The sequence below is a fragment of the Mauremys mutica genome, chromosome 6 (assembly GCF_020497125.1).
Source record: "Mauremys mutica isolate MM-2020 ecotype Southern chromosome 6, ASM2049712v1, whole genome shotgun sequence".
Taxonomy (NCBI): Eukaryota; Metazoa; Chordata; order Testudines; family Geoemydidae; genus Mauremys; species Mauremys mutica.
The window spans coordinates 50,276,683-50,303,247 of NC_059077.1; the positions used below are offsets into that span (position 1 = coordinate 50,276,683).

The window sequence follows — 26,565 nt, forward strand, 5'->3', positions numbered from 1 at the left end:
GTTTTGCTCCAATTTGGAATGAATCTCAAAATCCTCTGTGAAATGGAACATCTGGTCTCTGCATAGCTTTGTTGATATATGTGAATTGGATTGTTTTATTTATGAGCAACAAGTTTAGCTTAATTAGCAACTGCTTAGCTCTTGAGAAAGCTATCATATATTTTGAAGTTAATATCATTGAACTAGAATGGTTCAGGAAAATGGTCTCTTATGGCTATGTAAATGCCGATGCAGAGAGATGACATTTGTTTTGAAATCAAAGCCATCTGGTCCTGTGACAGTGTTCTCTTGCCATAACTTCCTGGGTATTATGCCACAAAATTGATCCAAATACATTTCTCTCTGTGGTGGCTTATTGGTGCAGCAGTGTGTAAGTAGCTCACTGTTGGCCTGATTAAGGTCCCCTCTAAGTTAATACAAAACCTCCCATTTATTTCACTGGAAGTTGGACCAGGCACTGTATCCTTATTAACCTGTAGCATTCTGGATGACCTTGAGAATGGATCAGTTGTGTACTTTTGCCAATCAGAGAGAAGGGATCAAATTAATCACTGCTGTAAATAGGCTCAGCAAATGGATGCTGACTTACATCAGCAGTGAATTATTGCCATGGTCAGACATCCGGTATTCTGACTGGCTGTCAAAGATGCCATTTGATATGGTAATTTATTTGTCAAGGGTAGACTCCCATCTTTTTGTTTCTGTGCAGTAATGTGTCAGTGCTAGTGCTTAGTGTTCAACTAAGACAGAAAATTGACTCTTTTGAGATACATTTCCATGTGAAATATGGCTGCTACTTGTTTTGTTAATAAGGTAATTAATCTATCAGAGAACTATAGGAATTATTTTCATATCCTGAACGACCTAATCCTTTACGTATCCATTCCTAACAACTGAAAAATATAGACAGAGAGCCAGATTTGCATCTCAGTTGCTCCAGAATAAATCCAGAGTATCTCCACTGTGGTACTTGAGATCAGAATCTTGCCATTGTAATTGGCATCAGAATCTGGCACAATGACTTCCAAAAGTCCTTTCTAGAAAGTAGGTTTTTTAAAAAATACATTTAAGGCCATTTGGCAGCAGAGACTTAAATCAACATATTTAAGCCTGTTTGAAGGACCTATTGCTTAATTAAGCCTGCTAAAATTTCATCACATTACCATACTCTTGTTTAACCAGTGTTAGGAAGAAATGAGACACAAACACAGTATAAATTCTGTTTGAAATGCAAATGGTATGAACCAAAGCCGAACAAACAAAACCAAAAACCAGGGTAAATTCGTGTTTTTGTGCATTATTCCTCCATCTGTTTCAAAAAAGAAAATAAAGCATTGAAATCTCACACTTATTAATTTAAAAAACTACTAAATAGTGTGCTGGCCATAATTGTTGGCTCTTTCTGAGGAGCATATTACAGAAATATTTTTTTCATATTCCTTTACAGACAGCCATAGAGACCAGAAAACAGTACCCTCATGTTACATACTGTTCGGAGGATGCATACACATTCCCTGCTGTTTGTGCATTGTTGTCAAGGAAACCTCCCAGATCTAGACACAGGGATTACACACTTCAAGCTTCCTTATAGCTCTTTGTTAATTCATGAGACAAATGAATGATCATCTTATTCATCAGTACAATGTAGTTTTTAGTATTTCTGTCATGAAGGGAGAAGGAATACTTTTTTTGAACGTTCAGTCACACATATAGATAGTCCTGTGGAGTTTTGATGTGTACAAGATGGATGTTGTCTTTTATGTGGAGACTACCTGCAGAATATGATTTCTATTTGGAAAATAGCAGTATTTTTAAATTAAGTTGGTGTCTGTATCCAAGATGTACTGTACTTTTCTCTGTTGAGTGAGTGAAAGTTTCTTGCTATTCAAGCTTTTTTCAATCTTCAGAAAATACTTGCTTTACCAAAAAGTCGTAAGATTTACTTTACATGAAGTGATTCAGCTGATGAAGCCTAATTCGGGATGAATACATGGTTTGGTGTCAGGAATGTAAGCTAACATCACTTTAAAAGTAGCTTGAAGGTTAAAATGATTCACAAAACAGGTAATAAGTACTCCAGTGACCAGGGGCGGCTCTACGTTTTTGGCCGCCCCAAGCAGTCATGCGCGGGAGGCGCCCCGGAGCCGCGGGAGCAGCGGACCTCCCGCGGGCATGACTGCAGAGGGACCGCTGGTCCCGCGTGGCTCGGCTGGACCTCCCGCGGCTGCGGACGGTTCGCGGGTCCGGCGGCTCTGCTTGAGCTGCCGCAGGCATGCCTGCGGGAGGTCCAGCCGAGCCGCGGGACGAGCGCCCCCTCCGCAGTCATGCCTGCGGCAGGTCCGGTCCTCCCGGGGCTCCGGTGGACCTCCCGCAGGCATGACTGCGGCAGGTCCGCCGGCCCAGCCTGCCGCCCCCCCCCGGCGGCAGGGAACGCCCCCTACATTTTGCCGCCCTAGGCACCAGCTTGTTTTGCTAGTGCCTAGAGCCGCCCCTGCCGGTGACAATGGTTTTTAAATATGTCAGCAATTCACGCTTTCTGAGCTATTCATCATTTTCTGTAGCAGGTTTTTGGTTTTTTTTAATGTCAGGTCTCTGTGGCAATATTTTGAAACAGTTGAAGTTTTCCTACTAGCACAGTAAATGTGGTTAGCTTCTTTTACACATCCATCTCCCTCCTTTTGGCAGGATGGGTCTGATTGATAACACACAAAATACATATTCATGCTTTTCATAAATTTTGTGAATTATTCACATGGCATTGTCAGTCTGGCATTGGCTATGTGTTTCCTGAAACCTTTGGGAGCATGGAGTTGAGATTGTCCTGTTCTAGTGAATAATTCATATTTATAAGAAAAATGTTGAATGCAGTGTGTTATGATCTGTCTGACCACCCAGTGCATTATTACTGTTGGTACCATCCAGAAAACTCAGTTGCTGTCACCACACAGCAATAGAAATGTTCTCGTCACCAAGGGTTATATCTGTAACCCCTAAGAAGGATCAATGCTGTCTTTCCTTTACTTAAAATTTGTTCTTGTTCAGAAGCAATTTGGGCTTCTGAACCAGCCATGCCTATTTTTAGGCTGCCTCTGCTCCTCTTAATTAATCACTGTCTTTTTATTTTGCCATCATTAGGCTACAGAATAAACAAAGATATCTGGTGATATATTTTATCTATCTGTTGCTGTTCCATATTTTAAATTGTTGGGGAGCTCCCAAGTGCCTTGACCAGAGTGTGGGGAATGCTTTAGAGACATTTATTATTATTGTTAGTAATAATAGTATGTCAAATTCGGAATTCCTCATGCAGTTTTTTCTTATGCAGGCAAGAGTCCCAATGATTCAATGGAACTTTTGCCTGAATAACAAAAAAGAAGATTTGGCCCATCATTATGGTTTTCTATGTCAAGAGAGCTGTATCTATAACACACACACACACAGAGACACAGAGAGAGAGAAATGTCATTCTGAGTAGATATCTAAACTAGTTTTTCTCCTTTCAGGCAACCTGCACTAACTACCTTAAAATGTGAAAATACGTGATTCTTTGTTATCCTATCCTTTGCCACTCTGCTTGTAGGGAGATTGTCAGTGATCCAAACATCTTTTACATCTTTCTGAATATAAACCTCGAAGTCTCTGTAACTGTTGTATATGCTTGGATCACCACATATGTAGGCTGGCAGGGTAAGATAAAGACCACCAGAAGTATCCTCTGTTGAAGCAAAAATGTAAGGGTCAGTGTAACAGTCTTTGAATCCTTAGTCTGATTTCTACCTCAAGTGTAAAAACAACTTTGTTTTTGCTGATACAGAGTAACACAGCTACCACTCTGAAACCTACCTCAAGTGTAGATATTCCTCTTTATGCTTGAAGGAACTGGAGATAGTGTAAATTCCCACATGATTTCTTTAACTAATCATCTGAAAAGCAATGGACATTAGTTAATTTCATGGCTTGAGGCAAAAGGACAATAATTGCCCATTCAGAAATAGCATTGGTTTTACACTTTGAAATGATTTAGCTGCAAGCAGCCAAATGGAACCGCTGTTTTGCATTGGTACTGGTAGGTAGCAGTTCAGCAGTCTCAACTTTGAAAAATGCTGAGCTTTGCTGTACAGTTAATAAAGGGTTAATATAAAGTTCTGAGCATTGGATTGTTACTTTGCTTAATAGTTTTAAGTAGAGCTGGTAAAAATGTTATGTTTGAAACTTTTTTTTTTAAAGTGTATTTTTAGAAAAAAATTCTTTTTGCAGAATTTTGTTTTTGTTTAAACAGTGTCCCATTTTTAAGCGGAAAGGCTGAAAACAGAAAACAAATAAAACCAAAAATTTAAAAAAATTCTATTTTCAGGTTTTGTTTTTTCTTTTTTCTTCCTTTCTCTCCTTCTCCTCCTCCCCTTTTTCAGTGGCAAAATGGGGCAGGAGGAGAAGAGAGGAAGAGCGGGAGAGAGAAAGTGAAAAAAAAATAGGAAAAACAAAAAAGTCCTTTTTGGTTTTGGAAATCAAGAAATATTTGGGGAATTTTTCCTTCAAAAAAAAATTCAGTAAAACCTATAATTTTAAATGGAAAATAGATTTTTTCCAACATTTTTCTTGAAACATACTTAATATTTTTCAACTACCTTTGGTTTAAAGTTATCAAATTGAACCACATTTCTTAAAATGAAATACTTTGCTGTTTCAGTGCTTGTTCAAGGTCTGTTTGTACCTACCGGTTGAGATTTTTCCGTATAGGTAATTTAGAGGGTCTACTTTGCTCAATAATCTTAAATCCTCCATTTTACTTGCGAAATGGTTACATCTTCACTAGAAAAGATAATGGGGTTGATTTGAAAGGCAGTTAGGGCCCAGATCCTCAAAGGTACTTAGGCACCTAACTCCTATAGACTTTCAATGGGAGTTAAACTCTTTGAAAATCTCCCTAAATAGGTTATAACTATAGACAGGATTCCCGTGAGAGATTCTTTCTCTTGGTTTCTACCTCTAGTCTCTACCTTCTTGTATTTCGCCCTAGTTTACAAAACTCTTCTTGTTCAACACTCCAATGATATGTTCAAATCTTTAATTGTATATTGTATTGTAATTAGTTCTCACATAGGCCTCCACTCATGATAAGTATGCTATTGTGGTATGTCTACATTGCAGTTAGACACCCATGGCTAATCCATGACAGCTGATTCGGGCTCATGAGGTTTGGGCTAAGGAGCTGTTTAATTTTGATGTAGATTTCCGGGCTTGGACTTAGGGTTGCCAAGCCTCCAGGATTGTCCTGGAGTCTCTAGGAATTAAAAGAGTAATCTTTAATTAAAGATTATCATGTGATGAAATCTTCAGGAATATGCCCACCCAAAATTACCAACCCTACTTGGGCTGCAGCCTGAGCTCTGGGGACCCTCCCACCTTGCACTTCCTCATTACTGCTGAGGCCTGCTTTTTGTTTTGTGCTCTTCTCACTATTTCATCTGCAGTGCACAGTGCCGCCAATGGGGGAGGAAGCAAAAGGGGCAATTGCCCAGGGGCCTAGGCAATTTAAAAGGGCCCGGGGCCCACCAGCTGCTGCCGATGCCACTCTGTGAGCACCAGGCCCTTTTAAATTGCCCAGGTGGGCCGCAGAGCTCCTAGGTGCATGCGGGGTGGGGACCGCTCCGGGACCTGCACTCTGGGGGCCCCCGCAGCCTGGCGCAATCGGTCCCAAAAAGTGACAGATTCATCATGTCCACCCTGGGTCCTGCACCCCCCTAGGGACAGCCCTGGGGCCTGGAATTGCTATCAGTGGGCTTGGCAGTGCACATGTCACCATGCAGACTGTAGAGAAGAGTAAGGCTCAAAGGCAGCTCAAAAAATAAGCCCAGCAGCAATAATTATAAACTAATTATTATTATATAATTTACTGACTACCATCAGTGTGCATGGCACTGTACTCCTTTCTTACAGAACATAGAGTGTAGGGGCAGATTTACACTGCTGTAATTCCATCAGCTCAGGGGGAGTTCCTGCACATTCATGAGGTTACATTTCAAATGAGTGTAGACATTTTCAGGAACTTTTCTCCATTTTTACAAGTTATGGGGGGAGGAATATTCCATTAAAAATGCAGTTATAGAGTCCAGTCTGAGTCTTCCAAGTGAAATTTTCAAAGAAGGAGACCCCAAATGATGCATGAACATTTACATGTGCAATTGTGCCTACAAATACGTTTTTAAAGGCCTACATACCCAGTTGCATTTGCAGAAAATATACGTGTAACTGAAGTAAATAAACACATAAATGTAACTGCACAAATGTGCACGCTATTTTTGTTTACACAGGTAGGTCTGTACCTACTGAAAATTTTTCCCTTTGTGACAGCGCTACATTTGTGCAATAGTTAGCTCATATTTTAATGAAGAAAATTAGTGTCTAAAAATAGCCTTCCTTTGACTGAATAAGTACACATTCCCTTATGATTAATAGCACTTACCATCTTAACCTGGTAAATTCCACAAGAAGAACAGGAACTGCAGCCAAAAAGTGCATCTGATCAACTGTGATTTTGACTGTTGTTTTTATGACTAGTGGACCTGTATAGAAGTTAAATTAAAACTATGCTATGAAGTACTTAAAACTTGGAAAATTACAGGTGATAAAATCTCAGTAAAACTTTGCATTAAGTGACACTAAGTACACATTAACCACTCTCTGAATCAGTAAAAAGAGTATTGTAGGCCAGATTTTCAGCTGATGTAAATCAGCATAGCTTCAGTGCCTTTAATGGAGCTATGCCTATTTGTACCACTGAAGATCTGGCCCACATCCATTTAATTCTGGCATACATATGTAATTAGTACATTGTAGTAATACTGTTGTGTAACTACTTAGATAGCTTTTAAAAATAGATTTCCTAGAGCTTGGACTTTGTAGGGTCGGGTTTGTTATTTTAATCCAAAGAATTTCTCCCCCTGAAACCACTGATATGGTGTAAAAATACAAATATTGGGCAGCTGAAATAAAACAGTGGAAAAATAGTATGCCATGGTCAATGTTACGCAAGTACGCAACAGGGGTGCTGGAACAATTTGTATAGTGGAGGTGCTGAGAGCCATTGAACCAAACTGTATATGATAGAAACCACTTCAATCTAGGGGGTACTATGTACTAGAGTACCTATGTTGTGTAATCAATTTCAGTTTTCTCAGAACTGCTGCAAAATCATTATTGAGTCTATTGTAAGTGTTCTACTAAAGTCAAAATACATTTGTCATTTTGTTGAACAGCCACAACCAATGGGTGAAAAAAACCCAAAACATACATTGAGTTGTGAGTTAAAGATTGAGAAGGTGGTAGACCTTTGGTATTAATCGTTCCTGTTTTTATATTCAGACAGCCTCTTCCCTTGTTGGAGTTGGTTGGTGTGAACAGGACCACAGGAATACTATAGAATACTATACCTCTTCTTCTGTTTCCCTTCCATTTTTGGGATCATACACCCCCATTTTTCCCACTCTCCTTAATCCTATCTTTGTTGCAAAGAGGCACTGCATCAGTTCTGTTGTCAAGAGCTCTCTAAACCTGAGGAAGTAAGGGTAGATCTTGCACCTACGTGGGGTAGTTCCAACTGTGTGCAACAGCAGATGCATTTGGGTGCCACCCTTTTGGGTAGCATGGGGTGAGAGAGAGCAAGGTGTGAGTGGGCTAGGTTGAGGCAAGGGCAGATCAGCCTCCTGTGATGGGCCACATGAAGGCTCATAGAAGCTACTACAACTCCGGCAGGAACAGGTTCTGTGAGCAATTCTGCAGTTGCTTCACAGCCCGGGGAGCAGGATTTTTTCTCTCCCAACCAGCACATCTGTCTATCACCTGGCCTAGGTACTTGGCCTGGGAGCTGGTCTGTGGATTTGGCCTTACATTCATATATCCAAACAAACCATCCAGTAGCAGATGATTGAACAACTCTGTGATATTTTCTTTATTGCTTTTTGTAAAATGCTGGCTGGAGATAATGGCTTAGTATTTGCCAGTTTGGTTTGGGGTTATTGAACACTACAGTGTGTTAGAATCATATTCTTTTTAGGCAATAGATAATGAGTTGTCATTAGAAGACTGTTCATGTAGGGACAATTGTGTCAGCAGTAGGTTCCTCTTAATACAAGACACCCACTGTTGATGGAGTTTTGGTAATGAGATGTTAGGCTATAAAGGAAATGTGAAGAAAATAATTGACCTTAGACTAGCATGTGACAAGAATTCACCTACTGTCAAGGGATCTGACCTAATAGGACTTTCCCCTCTTTAACAATTATGAGCCTAACATTCTTTCAATTAAATTGTAGCCTTTGACATATTACTCAATCTGTTTTTCGTAATCATTTTACCACCGAGGGGGAAAAAATGCAGAAAGCAATAAGGGCAAAGGAAAACTCAGAGGTCAGCAAAAGGTCTCATGATAGTTTCTTTTAAAATCGGAATGTTGCTTTATTTCTGATATGGTTTTCGCATCATCGCTTTTACATCAAAATTTGGCAGAGGCATGTTAGCAAAAGGTCTCATGATGGTTTCTTTTAAAATCGGAATGTTGCTTTATTTCTGATATGGTTTTTGCATCACCGCTTTTACATCAAAATTTGGCAGAGGCATGTTAGCAAAAGGACACAGGCCAGAAACCTGTGGGAAACAGATGTCCACATTGGTGATACCCACTTTCTACAGGTGTTTCTGGTCATAGCCAACAATTTTGTCAGGCAAGAACTTGTGGGAATGGTACTGTTATAAAAAGATTGGAATTTAAGAACATTCCAAGAACTGAAACGCAGGTTTTCAGCAGTGCTGTGTCTTGCATGGAAATACAGACACCCAAATACTGTAAATCATGCTGGATAGCTGAATTTGACTAGTCAAGACTGACCACCCACCTTGTATGACTTTCAACTTCTTTCTAGCAGCTGTGCAAAAGTTTTTCTTTTCAGATGTTGCCTTCCAGAAACTGAGTTGAGCAGTTGAAAGTTTTACTCAAGGTCAATTTACATTTAAATAATTTTGGTTTACTGCTGAAGGGGGAGGGGGGACAACTGTCAGAGGGAGAACAAAACATAAATTTTTATTAAATTTAAAAAGTGGAAAAAATGTATTGAAACTTGCACTATATCCTTTAAATGTTTCAGAAGTTGGAAAACTTTGGCTCAGAAAACTGTTGGAAAAATATCTCCAGCTGGGGAACATTTTGAACTGAATTAAATAAAATCTTCTGTTTATTTAGACTGAATAGTAATCAAAAATAGAGTTTTACTAGATTGCATCCTACTTACTAGACAATTTAATATGAGGAGGAAAGATTAAAATAATCAGAAAATCGATTATTTTTGGAACTTTCTTTGTTTTGTTATACTTAGGTGTGTATAGGAGTAGCCATGTTTCTTTAACACTTAAGACTAGATCCTTAGTTCCATTCACAACTCTTCATAACCAGAAGGGAGGAGACAGGCTGGAGCACTGTTCCATGCTGACCATGTTTGGACGTCTTTATGGTATTACAAGAGCAATCATAAGTAGAGCTGATCAAAACATGGAATTTCAGTTATGTGGGAAATTCAGATGTTTTGAAATTATTATTATAATTTCTCATTTGTATTGTCATTCTACCTAAGAGCTTTCATCCTGGACTAGGACCCCCTTGCACTAGATGCTGTAAAACGCAGAACAAAAAGACAGTCGCTGTCCCAAAGAGCTTACAATCTAAGTATAAGACAAGAGACAACAGATGGAGATAGACTGATGGGGAAGTACAAGGAAACAATGAAGATTGTTCCAGATTGGAAGGAAAACAAATTTCAAAATTTCCTGCAAAACAAAATTGTCAACAAATTTCATTTTGGGTCAATAGGAACATTTTCTTTCCTTCTGTTCCGATTTCAACTTTAAATAAATACATTTGAAATAAAAACTCATTTGGAAACAAAAGATCAACATATTTGTTTTGATAAGGTCTACCTTATTGAAGTGCTCTTTTTTCCCATTTTTTTCTGACATGAAATTTCTTCTAAATCAGCATGTTCCCATGGAAAGTTTTGATTTTGACAATGGAAAAATGTGTTGGAAATTTTTCGACCCGATCTGATTATAAGGCTGCTCTAACTGGCACAAGGTGCCAAAGGAGTTCCTGGCAGAGCTGAAGATCAGGGGAGCACAAATGAGATGTAAGGCCATGTTTGCTTCACCTCGCACAGATACTATGCTGGGCACAGCTTACCCAGACCTGAAGATCAGGGCTTGTATCAAGTATTTGGTAACCAGAAACTTCACCTTTGAGCTTTAAATTTGTAAATTTTCACAGTGTAGATTCTAAGAAAGTTCTTGATTGTCATCAGTATGTGATACAACATGTGTACATGCAAAATATGCTATGGACTTTATTATAGGGTCAAATTTTAAAAGTGGCTTCAGCCCATATCTCAATGCAGGAGTAACTGGGTGAAATTCTGTGGCCTGTATTATGTGAGAGGTCAGTAGATAATCTAATGGTGTGTTCTGGACTTAGAACTGATGAATCTATGAAGATCTAACATATATCTCATGGACCTGCTTTCAGTGTTAATTTACTAGCTAGCTAGTCTGTATTTTCTAGTATCTTTCAATTTCAAAATCTTCATCCTGGATCCTCATTCTCAGAATCAGTGTCTAGAAGGTATATTCTAGAGATTCAAGACCAGAGATTCATCAGGCTGGTGTAAAATACAGCACCACTGACTGCAGTTGAGCTATGACCATTTACAAAAGCTGAGGATCTGGATCCCCATGTCTATACAGAGAACTGAACTGCCATGTCAATCACTAGTCATGAAAATACTGCCAATTCTTTAGTTCTTATCCCTAACAGATCTAATCTTGGTCTCAAGGCAGTTGATCAGTAGAACAAGAAGAGCAGGCTCTTGTTGGTGAACATGACTGTATTTCTCAGACCAAATTAATGATGTGCCCACTGGATTTTAATTCAGCAAATGAATTTGAAACTACACAACACAGCCATAACAGCAGAACTGTTAACATGAACCAACCCTCCCACCTCAAAAAAAAAACCCTTCAGAGAGAGTAGAGATGCTAAATGTTATTTCTGAGTTAATTTTAGCTTAACTATCAAGGTAAATAAGGCAGCTTGTTGAGTTTTATCGAATTCAATCATAGTGTGCCAGATTCAAAGGTAGTGAAAGTTCCTGTGAAAGTCTTTAGGTTAAATTAATCAGTGACATAAACAGTGTGTGAAAAAAGATAAGTGCTAAAGAAGTGCAACCTGCATTGGTTTGGTATCCAATGGATGTGCAAAGGGAGCAATATATATGCCAAGGAGAAGGAATGGGTAAATGTAGCATGTAAAGTAATTAACAAAGTGTTTGAAGAAAAACTAGATCCCTTCCAATTTTATTTTATACCATCCCGTTGGCTGCTTTTCCAGCTACATCACACCCTTTCATCTTCCAGTGTGTAAAGTACACTACTGTCATTTTTTACAACCACTTAGTACCAAACTGGGGTAATTTACAGTAGTTTAATGTTTACACACATAATTTACACCATTGTTTAAGACAACAGTGAATTAGACCTACTGACCAAATTCATCCCTAGTGTAACACCACCAAAACCCTAACGACCAGTTTTTCAGACTAATGTTCATAAGGCGAAATTTGAACAAAATCAAAGGATACATTTCTTCTTTTTATATTGGTGTCTCCTGTAAGAGGAGATTGCTCCACACTATGAAATGAAATCCATGCCCACTGTACCTCACTTTCACAACACCAACAGCACAAAAATGCTTGATTCATCTTTATTTCTGTGTCTCTATTATACTCAGAATTTAGGGCCTGATTTTTTGAAATTCATGAGAGTCCATGAGAGTCTTTCAATTTACTTCCTTGGGCTTGGATCAGGCCTCTCGTAACAGTGAAAGTCCTTCCAAAAACCTCTCCCATTCCATTTACAGAAGACTGAGCTCCACCATCCACCACAAGTTAGTAGAAAAGTTGCAGGAATCACTGGGTGGAATTCTATTGTCTGTTATACAGGGTGTCAGTGTGGATGATCAAACTCAAAATGGTCATTTCTGTTTTTATAGTCTATGACTGAATCTATGCAAAAGTCCACCAAATCAATGTCTTCTGAACAATACTTTTATTCTTTTGAAAGTATTTAAAATTTTCAAAATCTGTTTTTCATTTAATCATTATTTCTGCTTGAATATTTGCTGAGCTGAAGTCTTGGGGAGACAAATCTTTTATACCTCCTGCCTATAAAAAGTGATCTCCGAAAAGAATATTTTAAAAAACCCTCTTAAATAAAAAAACTACGAAACATTTTAAAAACCTTTTTGCATATCTTTGAGTTAGTTTTCCAGTCAATGGCATGGGAACAACATCTGCCTCACAGTCAGTAAGAAATTAATATTGGTTGAGAACCAAGTCCCATTAAAGTCAATGGAAAGACTTTAATGGGTTTGAATCAGTCTCATTGTGGGTGGCAGTGTTAGAAGTCAAGGCATCCCATGACCACAGTGAGTGGGTTCTGGACTTGAGGAAGCTTTCTTTTTTTTAATATATTGTTGATTAGAAATGTTCAAGGAACACACTTACGTACTGTACACAATTAATTATTTACAAACACAAAAGGCTAGGAAACAGACAGTACTTCATATCTATTTATTCATCTGTCTACTCTATCTCTGTTTCTACTCCATACCGCTTCACCTTTCCCCTTAAAAGTCTTTACTGTCTAAATCTATTCAGGGCCTGTTTGTATTGGCAATCTGGACTATCTTCTCTTCAGCTGGCTGTTTTTTACTTATTTTTCCCAGGAATCATATTACCAAAGCCCTCCTCTGAACAAATGCCCACTTTCCTGGCCTTTCTCCATTATAATGTGGGAAACCATCATAATATTCAATAGCCATATCCCTTGCCTTTGGAATCTTCTCTTTGTCTCTTATTAATAGCAGGGGCGGCTCTAGACATTTTGCCGCCCCAAGCAGGGCGGCATGCCACGGGGAGCGCTCTGCCAGTCGCCGGTCCCGTGGCTCCCGTGGACCTCCCGCAGGCGTGCCTGCGGAGGGTCCGCTGGTCCCACGGCTCCACCGAAGCCGCGGGACTGGCAGACCCTCCGCAGGCACGCCTGCGGGAGGTCCACCGGAGCCGCAGGACCAGCGGACCCTCCACAGGCATGCTGATGAAGGATATCTGCCTGCCGCCCTCCCGGCGACCGGCAGAGCGCCCCCCATGGCATGCCGCCCCAAGCATGTGCTTGGCGTGCTGGGGCCTGGAGTCGCCCCTGATTAATAGGGAAGAATGTATGTCTTTTGGGCCTTACTAAATTCACGGTCCATTTTGGTCAATTTCATGGTCATAGGATTTTAAAAATCATATATTTAATGATTTCAAGTATTTAAATCTGAAATTTCACAGTGTTCTAATTATAGGAGTCCTGACCCAAAAAGGAGTTGGGTGAAGGGGATTGCAAGGTTATTGTAGCGGGGCGGGTTGCGGTACTTCTACCCTTACCTCTGCACTGCTGCTGGTGGCAGCGCTGCCTTCAGAGCTGGGCAGCTGGAGAGCAGCATCTGCTGGCCAGGAGCCCAGCTCTGAAGGCAGAGCCACCACCAATAGTAGCACAGAAGTAAGGATGGCCTGGTATGGTATTGCCAGCTTTCTGCATTGCTGCCTGTGGAGCTGGGCTCTCCGTCAGCAACTTCCATTTATCGGCCACCCAGCTCAGAAGGCAGCAGTGCAGAAGTAAGGGTGGCATGGTATGGCATTGCCACTCTTACTTCTGCACTGCTGCCGGTGGGGCGCTGCCTTCAGAGCTGGGTGCTCGGCCAACAGCTGCTGCTCTCCAGCCACCCAGCTCTGAATGCAGTAAGGGTGGCAATGCTACGACCTCTATAAAATAACCTTGTCACTCCCTGCAAATCTCTTTTAGGTCAGGACCCCCAATTTGAGAAACACAGGTCTCTCCCATGAAATCTGTATAGTATAGGGTAAAAGCACACAAAAGACCAGATTTCACGGTCTGTGATGCATTTTTCTTGGCCGTGAATTTGGTAGGGCTCTAGTTATACTAGAGCAGTTGAAAAGGATGTAACCATAACAATTGACAATACATATCAGATATAACTAGTGTATTTTAAATTGTTACAGTTGGTTGAGTGTTTGGTGTTAGGGGACAAGAGTCCAGTTTAATAGATAGCCCTTTTTCTTTTCTCCTTTTTATATTTTATGGTAGATTTCAGGTTTCCAGCCCAATGTCTTGCTTATTTATAAATAACATAGCTATACATTATATGCTGATATTATAATATAGCTCATTGGCCATCTGTAAGTGTTAGAAAATTTATCATCACTTAATAAGCCTGAGGACTGGCAACTTGATTACTGACATTGAATTACTGAAATTCTAGTGTAAAGAAGGCTATTTTAATGAAGGACAATTGAGCTGCATCCTTTATGACAGAGGGGCCATACACAGCCCACCAGATTATTTCATAAGACCCATGGCCTGCTTCAACACAATATACTAACAACTGATTCATTGGCATTTTGTCGTCATGTTTACATCATTTTAGTTACACAGATGCGTAAATAGACAATACTGTACATAGAAAGAACCTATCTAAATACATACAAAACAAGCTCAACTTAAACTATAAATCAATACAGGTGACCTTAATTCTTATTAGAATATGTAGAATCTGTTTAGCTCACACAAGATTATGTTTAGGTTTATGTGGCTGTCCTGTAAGGTTGGGCACCACTGCTTTATGATACTGTTTTCTTAATGTTTCTTAAAGTTTATCTGAGCCATATTATAGTTTCATACCAAAGCAGGGTTGCTTTTATGTAGGACTGTCATGGCATGTTAGATCTTGAAAAAACTAACAAATTATAGTATGGTCTGACAGAGATCTTTGCTTACCTCAGTATTATATGCATTTGTACATGTCATCTAGGTGAGTTTGGAACAGATGTTGTTCATTAAATTCATTAATCTACCATAAATCCATAAATGATTTAGACTGAGCTAGTAATCTGAGTGGTTCCCAGGTGTGCGTTATTACAATAATAATGCACTGGTCAGAACTTGTTAGACATGTTACCCTCCCATAAATTATTGCCTGTACAGTTCAGTCCAGATTTTCAGAATTTAGAGTGTACATTTTTGTGCAAAACTGTGTGCATATTCTCATGCCTAACTAGTGAATACAATTCCTCTGACAATGGATGAAATCATAGTAATTTCTGGAGGCCTGTTTGGTCAGTTTGACTGGGCATTTCCTCTTACAACTACTTCAGTTGTGTGTATAATCGTAGTAACTGTTTCCACAAAATAGTCATGCATATGCACATTTGCATGTGCAACGTACTGAAAGTGTGGTGCGTTGTTCATTGCGATTTATTTTGTTTTCAGTTATACTAAATTCTCTACTACCCTTAGTCAAAACTTCCACAATAGGTCTAGTATGCCATTTGCACTTGCACATACCCAGTTTCCATGCATAGTGACATTAATAGTGTTATAAAGAAGATGTGCAATTGCACATGGCTTAGGGCTTCATTTATTGTGAAAATCAAGCCGTTAATATATTGCCCAGAAGTACTGCTTTCCCGAAGTGGGTCTTCTAAAAATGGCTTTACTGCTGAGTAGTAGACATGTCTATCAAAGTTGATTTGTGGGTAGCATTATGGTCATTAATCCTGCAAATTGGCAGGCGTTTCACTCCTTCTTTCCTTCTGTGTTCGCCAAATTTCACAAGAAAATCCTCAGTACCTATATTTCTTTGCCTTTATTTGGCAAGCAGAACTGAACCGTACTTTCACATAATCATACTTATACCATGAGGTCTGCCATTGAGAACTAAAATAGATATAGCACTCTTAAGTGGAAAAAATGTGTGAATGTAGTCACTTGAGGTAAATGATTTACAATTGGTTAAAATCAGTAAGCTTGTGGGAATGGCAACAGATCTTTGGCTATATGTGCTGGAGTCCTGGTTAATCTTGAAATAATTCTGTCTTTCCCCAATTGGGGCAGATTTAAGATATTACAGATTTCTGAGTGTATTTGTATGAGATTGAGAGAGAGGAAACAGATATGGCACTGTTCACATAGACACAAAGTAGGTCCAAAATCAAACCAAAGGCCATTGGGTCAGGAATATTTTGATGGCAACTTACATCTGTACTTGATAGATTTTAAAACATTTTTAAGGTACAGAAGAATGCAGACCCCCCCCCTTTCTGATTAAAGTTAGAAACCACTTCAGAGGAAAATACTTTGTTCTCCTGCATTGCAAGCCAGACCGAAAAATGCACAAGTGGAGTGGGAGATTAATAGAAAGGTTTGAAGTAGCAATGGAAAAACATGAGCAGTATGAATGAAGAAGCTTTAGAAAAATCAGTGAGGTACATTAGCCCAATCTAATACTGAAACACATTGTCATAATAGTGTATGGGAGTTATGTGCCTAAATTCTACCGTCTGTCAACGTGATTAGTCATGTTGAATTCTTTCCCAGATTTTTGCAATTTGATGGATAGGCTGTCATAGAACACACTTTTGTCTTATCAGTTCTGTGTTGTGGTGGAATATGATTCCATCATCATGCCCTGGAGTTTCTTGTGTTTTGTTTCTAGTCAGGTAGGAGATTTATTTTGATTTCTTTTATTTATTAATGTATTTTTAATCCTGTAGGATCTATTTATAAAAATAGATTCATTCATACACAGTGGGTTTGTCTTTATGAATAAAACTCACAAAAGTACAGCAAGTGGTTTTTATCTTTTAACCAACAGGTACAGCAATCAGTAGTTCAAATCTTTTTGGTAGTGAAGAAAATAGACGGGCAGGATCATTCCTCCCGCTGTGTCCCTGGATCAGGGCCGGCTCCAGGCACCAGCTCAGCAAGCAGGTGCTTGAGGTGGCCAAGGGGAAAGGGCGGCAAGTCGGGCTCTTCGGTGGCAATTTGGCAGCAGGTCCCTCAGTCCCTCTCAGAGGGAAGGACCTGCCGCCGAATTGCCGCCAAAGAAGAAAGCAGTGCGGTGGAGCTGCCGCCGATCACAATTGTGGCTTTTTTTTTTTCACCGCTTGGGGTGGCAAAAACCCTGGAGCCAGCCCTGCCCTGGATGGTCCTGTGGCAGCAAAAAGGGTTTGTAAATACCCTGTAGCCAGCTAAGAAGAATTCCTCTGAGGCAGCCATTGTGTTAGGTAACCCTGTGGTGCCCAGTGAGGCCTCCCAAAAAGCCCCTACTGTAAGGGAGGGAGAAGTCTCAGCATCACAGTCACCCACTGGGCAGCCCAAGGAGGTTACCGTAATTTGTGCTGTGTAAGTAATGCATGGGGCTACGCTGGCCTTTAGAGCTGCACAGAATAGGTGTTATGCTAACCCCATGCTGGTTTTGATCACAGCTATTTTGTCCCCATTGATAGGTGCCTGTCTCATCTTTAGAGTTGTCAATCTGCCCTCCTCTGACATTTCAATAGGGGCATGTTACAATCTCCTGGTGCCTCCAGTCCATCCTTGATTCCTCCCTAGAACATCTGGTCCGCTGATGGCCTTCACACTTATCTTGTAACACACACATTCCTCATTCACACACAAAACAGGATTGATTTACACAGAGCATTTGAACAGGAACATCAATTTGCAATGCAGAAGAAAACAGTCATAGCATTATTTTACTTATTTCAAAATGCTAAACCTATAAAAAAGTGGTAACCCTAAAGGTCTGTCACTGCCTTGAAATCAGCTTCAGACACAAGATTCTGGCTGATGCATCTTCACCAATGGCACACTAGGCCATTCCTTTCTGCTTTCAGAAAGGGTGGCTGGCAGGATATGATCAAATCATACATCAATACATTTAATTCATGCTACACAAAATTCTTTATCCTTCATTCTGTATTATACAAAATGCAAACATAAAATCCTACTACTACATAGGGAAAGCACAGATGTTGCTTAAAGCACCTTAAAGTCCTCTCTCCTGGGCTGCGAGGTTTGTGCTGTGCCACTGAGAGATGCAACACTCTCAGCCAATGTTTTTCAGAAGTGTCCTATAATATTTTAATGGAAATACAGAATACTAGAGATGGGCTGACCTACAAACATTGGACATGGATCTTCATTTCCCCACAGTTTGTGTGATGATTAAGTCCAGAGTTTTGGTTTGGATGTGTCACGATTGCATACACTTCATAATTATTAGCTTTCACCAAATCCTGAAGCTCTTAGTTTTTACTATATTCTTCATCCAAACGTCCCATTGTATCCTCAGTTGAAATTTTACCAAATAAGGATCAAGTAAATTCTTCAGGATTTGGCCCATAGTCATTAGCAAGACACTGGGCAAGATTTTTAAAAACCCAGTTGCAGGAGCAAATCTGGTCGTACAAGGTGCAATACTCTGTGACTATTTTTTTCCAGGCTCAAAATGCAGATGCAGATTGTTCTGGCACAGTTTGCATGAACAAAATAGTGAAACTAGAGCCAGGGGGTGAGCACACCCCAGCAGTTTGAAAAGTTGTTGCCTGTGGCCCCAGAAGCCTATAGCTATCTCCAGCTCTGCATGGATTTAGAGGCCCAGTGCCTCTGCGTTGTGCATCCTAAGTATACCATGCAATGCAACCTGGCAGATTAGTTTCCTTAGGAAACTAATGGTCTCTCCAGTACCGCAAGGGCTAGGGGGGCATTCAGTGTGATCTGCTGCTCAGAGGCCAGCAGAGACATCCCCATTGGGTGCAGGGGAAGGATGCAGCACAGTGTTCCTTCATTTGTGCTGTCACTTGCCTGCTCTGCCTAGTTCCCATGTTGAGCCCAAACCTGCAGAGCTTGCATGTGGAGAACTCTGCAGGCCTAGGAGTGGGGGTGTTGTTGACCCACACCCTCACCAGAGCTCTGAGGCCAGAGGATAGTCACAGCTGAGAGTCAAACTGCACATAATGTCTTTTGTCTGGCAAAAAAAATTTCCCTGGAATCTAACTCCCCCACTCCATTTACATTAATTCTTATGGGGAAATTGGATTCGCTTAACATCGTTTAGTTTAAAGTCACATTTTCCAGGAACAGAACTACCATGTTAAATGAGGAGTTACTGTACTAAGTCATTCACTGCGTATATAGCAGGAATAGAATATGTCCTTTAATTTAGCTTTTCAGGACCATAGAGTGAGTAGCATTTATGTGATAATGCTAAAGGGTAGAAGCCAGGTATGTCCACCAGATTCTCTGCTGGTGTAAACAGGTGCAGCTCCATTGGCTACCTCAATTTACACCAGGTAAGATCTAGTCTATCTTATTTACCTAGAATTACATGTAAGAGAAATTTGTGAATTAAAAGTTGTGTACAGCAGCACAAAACTTTCTGGCTACAAGTCAGTGGAGCAAAGAGTTCTATAAGGCAAAGACTAGGACAAAGAGAGCTTATAGCTCTTGCTTATCTGAAGGTGGCATGCATCCTATAGACTAGAAGATCTAAGATAAAGTGTACATGTTGGGGGTGATTTTCAAAAACACCAAAAGAATTTAGGAGCATAGATCCCACTGGAATTCAATGAGATTTCTATACCTAATTTTCTTACAAGTGTTTGGAAATCTCCATCTCAATATTTGTCCAATTACCCTAAAGAAAAACATATTTTTTGCAGTATATGTAAACAGTGATACTATTCAAGGTATAACTATAGAAAAAATTAACTGGCATTTATCAAGTCTCATTGAATTAAATAAATGTATATGTACTATGGTATTTTTGCATACAATATATTTTTATATATGATTTATTATTTAATATATTTTCACAATAGCCATAATGCACCTCAGTAGTGACATATTATTTACTAACCTAATGGTCAAGAGTACAGAGCAGAGTGTCTCATATAGTCTTGAAGCAATTACTTTCATTTGAGCTAGCATGGTTGGGAAGACATGCGCTGTACTTTTTTTTTTTTTTAAGAACATGGGAGGTTTCACGTCAATTGCTAAGGAAGATTACTTTATGCCACAAATCCACAGAAGTAATTGTTGCATTTGGGCAGCGCTGATAGTTTCTTCTATCTAAAACTGATTTTTTCTCTGCCCCCTTTACATCTATTTAGAATAGTGTAAATCTACTGAAGGAGAAGTCAGCACAAGGCTATTTCTGTGACTAAACATACGTGTTTTACGACAATCAATGGTATTTAAAAATTGGTGAGCTCTGGATACAAAAACATTTGAACTGGTAAAGCAAGTGTGCAGTTTTTAAAACAGATTATATTTAACTTATTGTGTTAATAAAATAACGTATTTAATTTATTTAATCTGAAATGCATTTATTTTTGCTATGATAAATTGTTTGTCCCGCCTATGGCTAATATAATGCATTACCACACTTGTCACTTAAGGATTGTGAAAAGCTCTTTCTTTTTGCAGATCCATTGCCTGGATTATTGATCTTATCTACACACACAGCAGATGAACCCCATATAGATTCAGACTCACCACAGGCTGAACCTTGTACCTCAGTCCCTGATCAAGACTCTTCTGAGTATTATATTGATCCCATTATTTTGGAATCTTTTGAGTCTGAAGAAGATGAAGATTGTGAAAATACTACTGATGTTACAAATCCTCCAGCATTGCAGTTCATCAATGGAAAGCAACAGGTGACCAGTGCACCTAAAGACACAAAAGCTGAAGAAGCAAGAAGTGACCAAATTGAAAGTGTTACACATTCCAAAAATGTCAAATTTTCACAAATCAATGACACTAACACCATAATATCTGAAAATGAGGCCTCTGATACAATGCAACAAGGTGTATCTAGAGAAATAAAAGGGGCATTTGAAGTTACACAACAACCTACAGCAGATATTGCAATGTTGGAACCTGTTTTAAGTAGTGAATTGGAAGTTGCCACTATAGATAAATCTGAGGTAACGTCTGTATATGGGCAATCTTCATCAGAAACTTTAGAGACCTTAAAACATAATGGAATTGAATTTCAGCAAAGCTCAACTAAAGACCCCAAAACCTTGCCTTTGATTACTATAGAATCTTCTGGAGATGCTGCCATTGACCCTGAGTTCCCTGGTCCTGTCTTTTCAGAAACGGGGAAAATGACAATAAAAGAACATGCAGAAAAAAGTTCTGCTGCAACTTCTGCTCCCAGTCCAGTGTCTGATATTGCTACTGTAGATATAGGCATAAAAGACCATATGCCAGAAAAGGAAACCTCTATTCTAAGAGATGATTATAAATCAACTATTAAGCCTGATAGACGTCCCCCACTGGAAACCCTTGTAGAAACAACAAGAAGAAGTCATATAGTAAAGTCTGTGGAAAGTCCTGTTTCATTTATAATATCAGAAGGCTCTGGAGATGTAGAAGAGGAGGATGTTGCTAAAACTTCAGCTATGGTGAGAGAGACTGTAGTTACTGAAAAGATTTCAGCAGAAAAAACTTTCTTAGGGTCTGGCAAACTGCTGACGACAGAAATTACTGCCACTGTTTCAGGAACCACCATTTCTTTGCATAAGGAAACTAGCACTACTTCTGTTTTTGACCAAAGTTCTGAAGAAATTGCTACCACCACATCTGTTACTGGGTTGGTTACCGAAAAAGGAGTTAGCAGTGCTACTGGAACAGAAATGAAAATGAAAGAAGATGAAAAAGAAGCACAGAGCACTGCTTCTTCAACTAAGGAACATTCATCCACTGTTGAGATAGGAAAGTTAATATTCAGTGATGGACAGGAAAGCCCTAGTAACAGAATTGGAATTGTAGATCAGGAATCCACTGCTCTCAGCAAAACAATACCAATGACAGATTCCACATGGCCTGAAAGCAAAGAGTTTACTGTTGCTCCTTTCTCCACAGAGAAAAGTCTTTTTATAGATGAAGGATCTGGGGAAGAACCAACATACACTAGGAAAAGCATTGGAGACATAATTTCAGGGGGTGTCACAAGAAGAGTGGTAAGTACTGATCCCCCATTTATTGATCTAGGTTCTGGAGAAAGAGATGTTATCATTGATTCTACTGCCATTATTTCAGTTCCGTTGGAGTCTTTGACTAGGGGCATTGAAACACAAACAAAAAAGCAGGAAAGAGATGTCTACAGCACAGATACTTCATCTGTGGAATATACAACAACTGTTGAAGCAACAAAGTCAGTGTTAAGTACTGAGTCAGATGACTTAACTAAGGAAGCTGGAATAGGAAGGAAGGTATCTAAGGACATTTTTAGTACAGGTAAGCTAGGAGAACAAAAACATGAAACAGAAGCATATTATTTTATTACAACTCTTCCTTCTCAAGAAGAATCTTTTCATCAATCTAGAAAAGAGATGACAACTCATATTGCAACAGAAGAGCAAACTAAATACTTAGAAAACTCTGGGGTCACCTCTTCTGTGGAGTCTGTTGTTAAAATCATTTCTCCTGACACCATTGTGACACGTGCTGTCAGCAGTATAAAGACAGTAACTGAATCTACAGAAAGTGAAAGTGGAAAAGACAGCTCGCCAACCATCTTGGCAGAGAACATTATCCTTATTGAGGCAGGCTCTGGAGAAGAATCCAGAGATGAGAGCGGTACCATGATACCAGTGCCAGATGGTTCTACAGAAAAAGTACTTGGTACTAATTTCCCATTAATTGATCAGGGTTCTGGAGAAGTGGATTCTGTCATTGAGTCTTTTACAAAAACTACAGCTTCACCGCATTCAGCAGTTAGAGGACCAGAAACACAAGCAACAGAAGATGAAAGAGAAATTATCAGTGCACCATCTGTCAATTATTCCTTTACTGTTGAGTCTGCAAATTTAGTCATGAGTACGAAAGGTGAAGTCAGCACAGTTAGAACTGGAATTGCAAGAAAAGTCATCACTGAGGTACAGATAAAAGAGCAAATGCCTACTGAATCCATAACAAGAACTTTTGCAATAAATCTTCCTTTGGAAGAAGATATACGTTCTGAGCAGAATATTTCTGCAGAAACTTCACAAAAAGTTATAGAACCCTCTGGAATAACAACAAAATATCCTCTCATTAAAAGTACAGAATCTACCCTAGAACAACTTTCATTTAATGATACTACTACTCTAGTAACTGAGTCCATAAAACTTGAAAGCAAAGATACAAGCTCTCTAGCTAAACTTACAAAGAAAGAAAAAAACTGGGAAAATATTTTCCCAACAGAAGACATTCACAGGTCACTTCCGATCCTGAAGGGTGATGAGCCAACTAATAAAGAGATCATTAGTGATTCATTGTTTTCAGGACAAGGATCAGGAGATGAACTTATTAGTGTTCCATCAGTAGAGCCACTGAATTTTGTGACTATAAAAGAAATCACAAGTACTTTAAGTCCTGAAACATTTCATCCTGAAAGTGTGGGACCAAGACTTTCCATTGACAAAGCCCAAGAATTTGAAAGTGGTCAGACTGAATCAAACAAGGATTCCAGTGAAGAACTCAGGCTATTCAGTTCTATAACAGAGGCAGTTTCCAAAACAACAGAGAAAATGGCCACTAGTACTTCTGCTTTAGCTGAAGAAAGTTCTAGGAACTTCAATAATAAAAAAGCTACCACAAAAGAGACATCCCATTCTGTTTTAATCACTGAAGACTCTCACAAACAAGAAACTTTTCATTGGTTAGAAGAAAATGAAACATACAGATCACCAGCTGCTACAGATCGAGTTGTTACTCAAGAGGAAACTTCACAATTGATGACTAATGAAAATGTAACTGCTGCTTCTATATTCTTTAGTGGAACTCCTCATTTTGAAACAGAGGAAGCACTTGCAACATCAACACCAAAAATACCTTCCACACCGCTATATGAAAGTTCTGGAGAAGGATCTGGCTGGGTGGACATTTTGGGGTCATTTCACCCAGATGCATCTACTACCCATTTGCGAAATCTGGAAATAACAGTTGCTCCTCATGTTCATGAGGAAAACTATTCTGAAGAACTGAACACAGAGACAGCATTAAATGGATCACAAACTGTATCAGTGTTATTTTCCACCCACACAGAAGAAAAAGAGATCTTACCAAGCCGGACTAATGTTCAACCAAAGACAGTTACAGGTGAGAGTTTAATAAATGATACAAGGATAGAAAACAAAGTCCTCCAAAAGCTTGATGACCTCAGAAATGTTACAGGGAATGTTTCTGCTTTTAATGAGATCACATTAGATAAAACAACAATCATAGATGTGGATCATTCTAAACCAATGCATGAAGATATACTAAGTGTGCAGACAACTCCAGATACAGAGACTCATTCAACATATGGCAATAATGATGGCATGAAAGTTGAAGAAGTGGAGTATGATTTAACATCTAATCTTTCTACAGCTGAAGAGAAATCATATGGATCTGGTGATAATCTTTCCGTGACTATTTCCAGTAAGTCAATAAATAGTGAATCAGTAACAGCTGAGAACAGACCCAGATCAGATGACAAGGATTTTGGTTCAGGGGATGTCATGCAGTTCACAATGGAAACTCCCATCCTTGGTGAATTGCCTGAACTGGATATTTTGCTTCCATCATCAATGGCCAGCCCTAGTGTGCCCCCCCGAGTCAGCGAAGAGGCCAAAGAACCTCCATTTGAAACCAAACATGTAGCACCAGAAAATAAAACAGAAGGCCTCTCTGAATCAAGTACTTTGTCAGACAACCAAGCAATAGCAGATCAAAGTGAAATAGTCTCTACCTCTGGGTATTCAGGAATGGAACAAGAAGAGCCTGATGAGAGGAAGCCTTTGTTTCCTTCCTTTAGACCCGACTTAACTACTGAGACAGAACAGGCTTTGACAACAAATATGTCTGTTGTAAGTATTGTTACCCCACAAATTGTATCCCAAAACTTAACAGAGTCATCTAATATAAGTGAAGTAAAACATCATACAGTTTACACAGAAACAAAAACCACTTCAACAGAATCTGAAGAAATAGATCCAGCCAAACTTTTTCCTGTAACTCAAATGCCAAAATCTTCAGTAACTGTCCCCTTGGTTAATGAAGTATCAGAATACCCTGAAGTTATCAATCCAAATACTTTGTCATCAACTGATTCAGACAAGTCTAATCAAACATCAGGAAAAACCTTCAAAGAAGTTAGTTCTGATGTTGCAGCAACTTACAAACCACCCACCAAAGTGCTGTCCACTAAAACTGAGTCTCCACTAGACTCTTCTTCTGAACCTGAATCAGAAAGCACATCTGTTGAAAGTACTCCTTATATTAGTGGACAGATAACAGACAGAACAAAGGAGAAAGAAAGTTCCATAATAGAATTGATTACTGAAGAACTAGCAACCATTTCTGAAGATAGATTTCTCTCAAAATATGTCATACCAACAGCTTTTATACATTCTGGAGAAACAGTAGACACAGATATTCCAGAAGTTAGCACAGAAGATGAAACCTCTACAGAGACAGTGAAAGATCCCAATCAACTAGATGAAAGCAGCACTGAGGGAGCTTTGCCAAGGCTATACACCACACCAGCTTCAGTGCCACATGAAAGTATAGCAGGTGGAATATTTAAGCCAGGCCAGGCAACTGTTACAATGTTATCTTCATTGTCACCATCTCTGGATATAAGCCTGGAAACACAATCAACTGTGGTAGTACAGAAGCAGTCCACAACAATTTCTTCTGACATTGCAACAAAACTTACAGCCCCTGAAAACATTCCTGAGTATAATAAACAGACAACAATAAGCACAGAGGAGCTAAGCACTACTGAACTTGTAACTTCATCTTTTTTCCTTCTGGACATTACTAATGGATCAGATTTCCTGATCGGCAACAGTGGAGATTCAGTTGAAGGCACAGCAGTCCATATACCAGGTAAGATCCCAATTTGATAAATACCATATAAACTTGGTTTGTTACCGGTAAACATTTAATTTGTTCTTTATTTTCTCTTGAAGACTTTATTTTATACTAAAACGCTAGGTGTTAGCAAACATGTGCTTGTGTATGAGATATGATAATCAAACTACATTTGGAAGGCAATGAAGATAATACACTTAAAAGCATTACACAATGCTGAAATCGATACCATGGTGAAGCCTACTCAGTGCAAGTTCAAAGAAAACTAGGGGGCTGATCCAAAGCTCACTAATTCATAAGTGACCTTCCATTTGCATCAATAGGTTTTGTTTCAGATCTGAGGTGATGAGAGACCATTATAGAAGAAAAGGAACATTGATCCTAGCACAGTATCCAGTTGTGGTTACTTTATTTTCGTGTTTCTAGTGGATATGTAGATATCATTAATTTATCTGATGAATGTTGTTGCATTAGCATCACAATCGCAATGTACAATTATTCTACTTTAGTGGCTTTCATGGAATATTCCAATTTATTTGGAGAACAAACCTAGTGAACACATCAAGTAATTGCAGACAGGCTTATCCAGAATACAAGTTTTAAAAATATATACAGGATTAGTCTCAAGACTGGCTGAAGTTTGAGGTTTTAAAAAAACTCAGCGATTGAATAATGGTCGGCTATTCAACAATCTGAATGTTTGATGCAGCTTCCGTC

General features: G+C 39.3%; 1 protein-coding gene across 1 annotated transcript in view; it reads left to right on the forward strand.

The window, feature by feature from the left end:
• The window catches only part of VCAN (versican), a 146,941-nt gene that overhangs the window by 83,691 nt on the left and 36,685 nt on the right, over window positions 1-26,565 (forward strand). Inside the window, exon 8 of the mRNA XM_045021736.1 lies at window positions 20,425-25,863. Coding sequence (XP_044877671.1) covers window positions 20,425-25,863 — 5,439 coding nt within the window. The remainder of the gene's footprint in view (window positions 1-20,424; window positions 25,864-26,565) is intronic.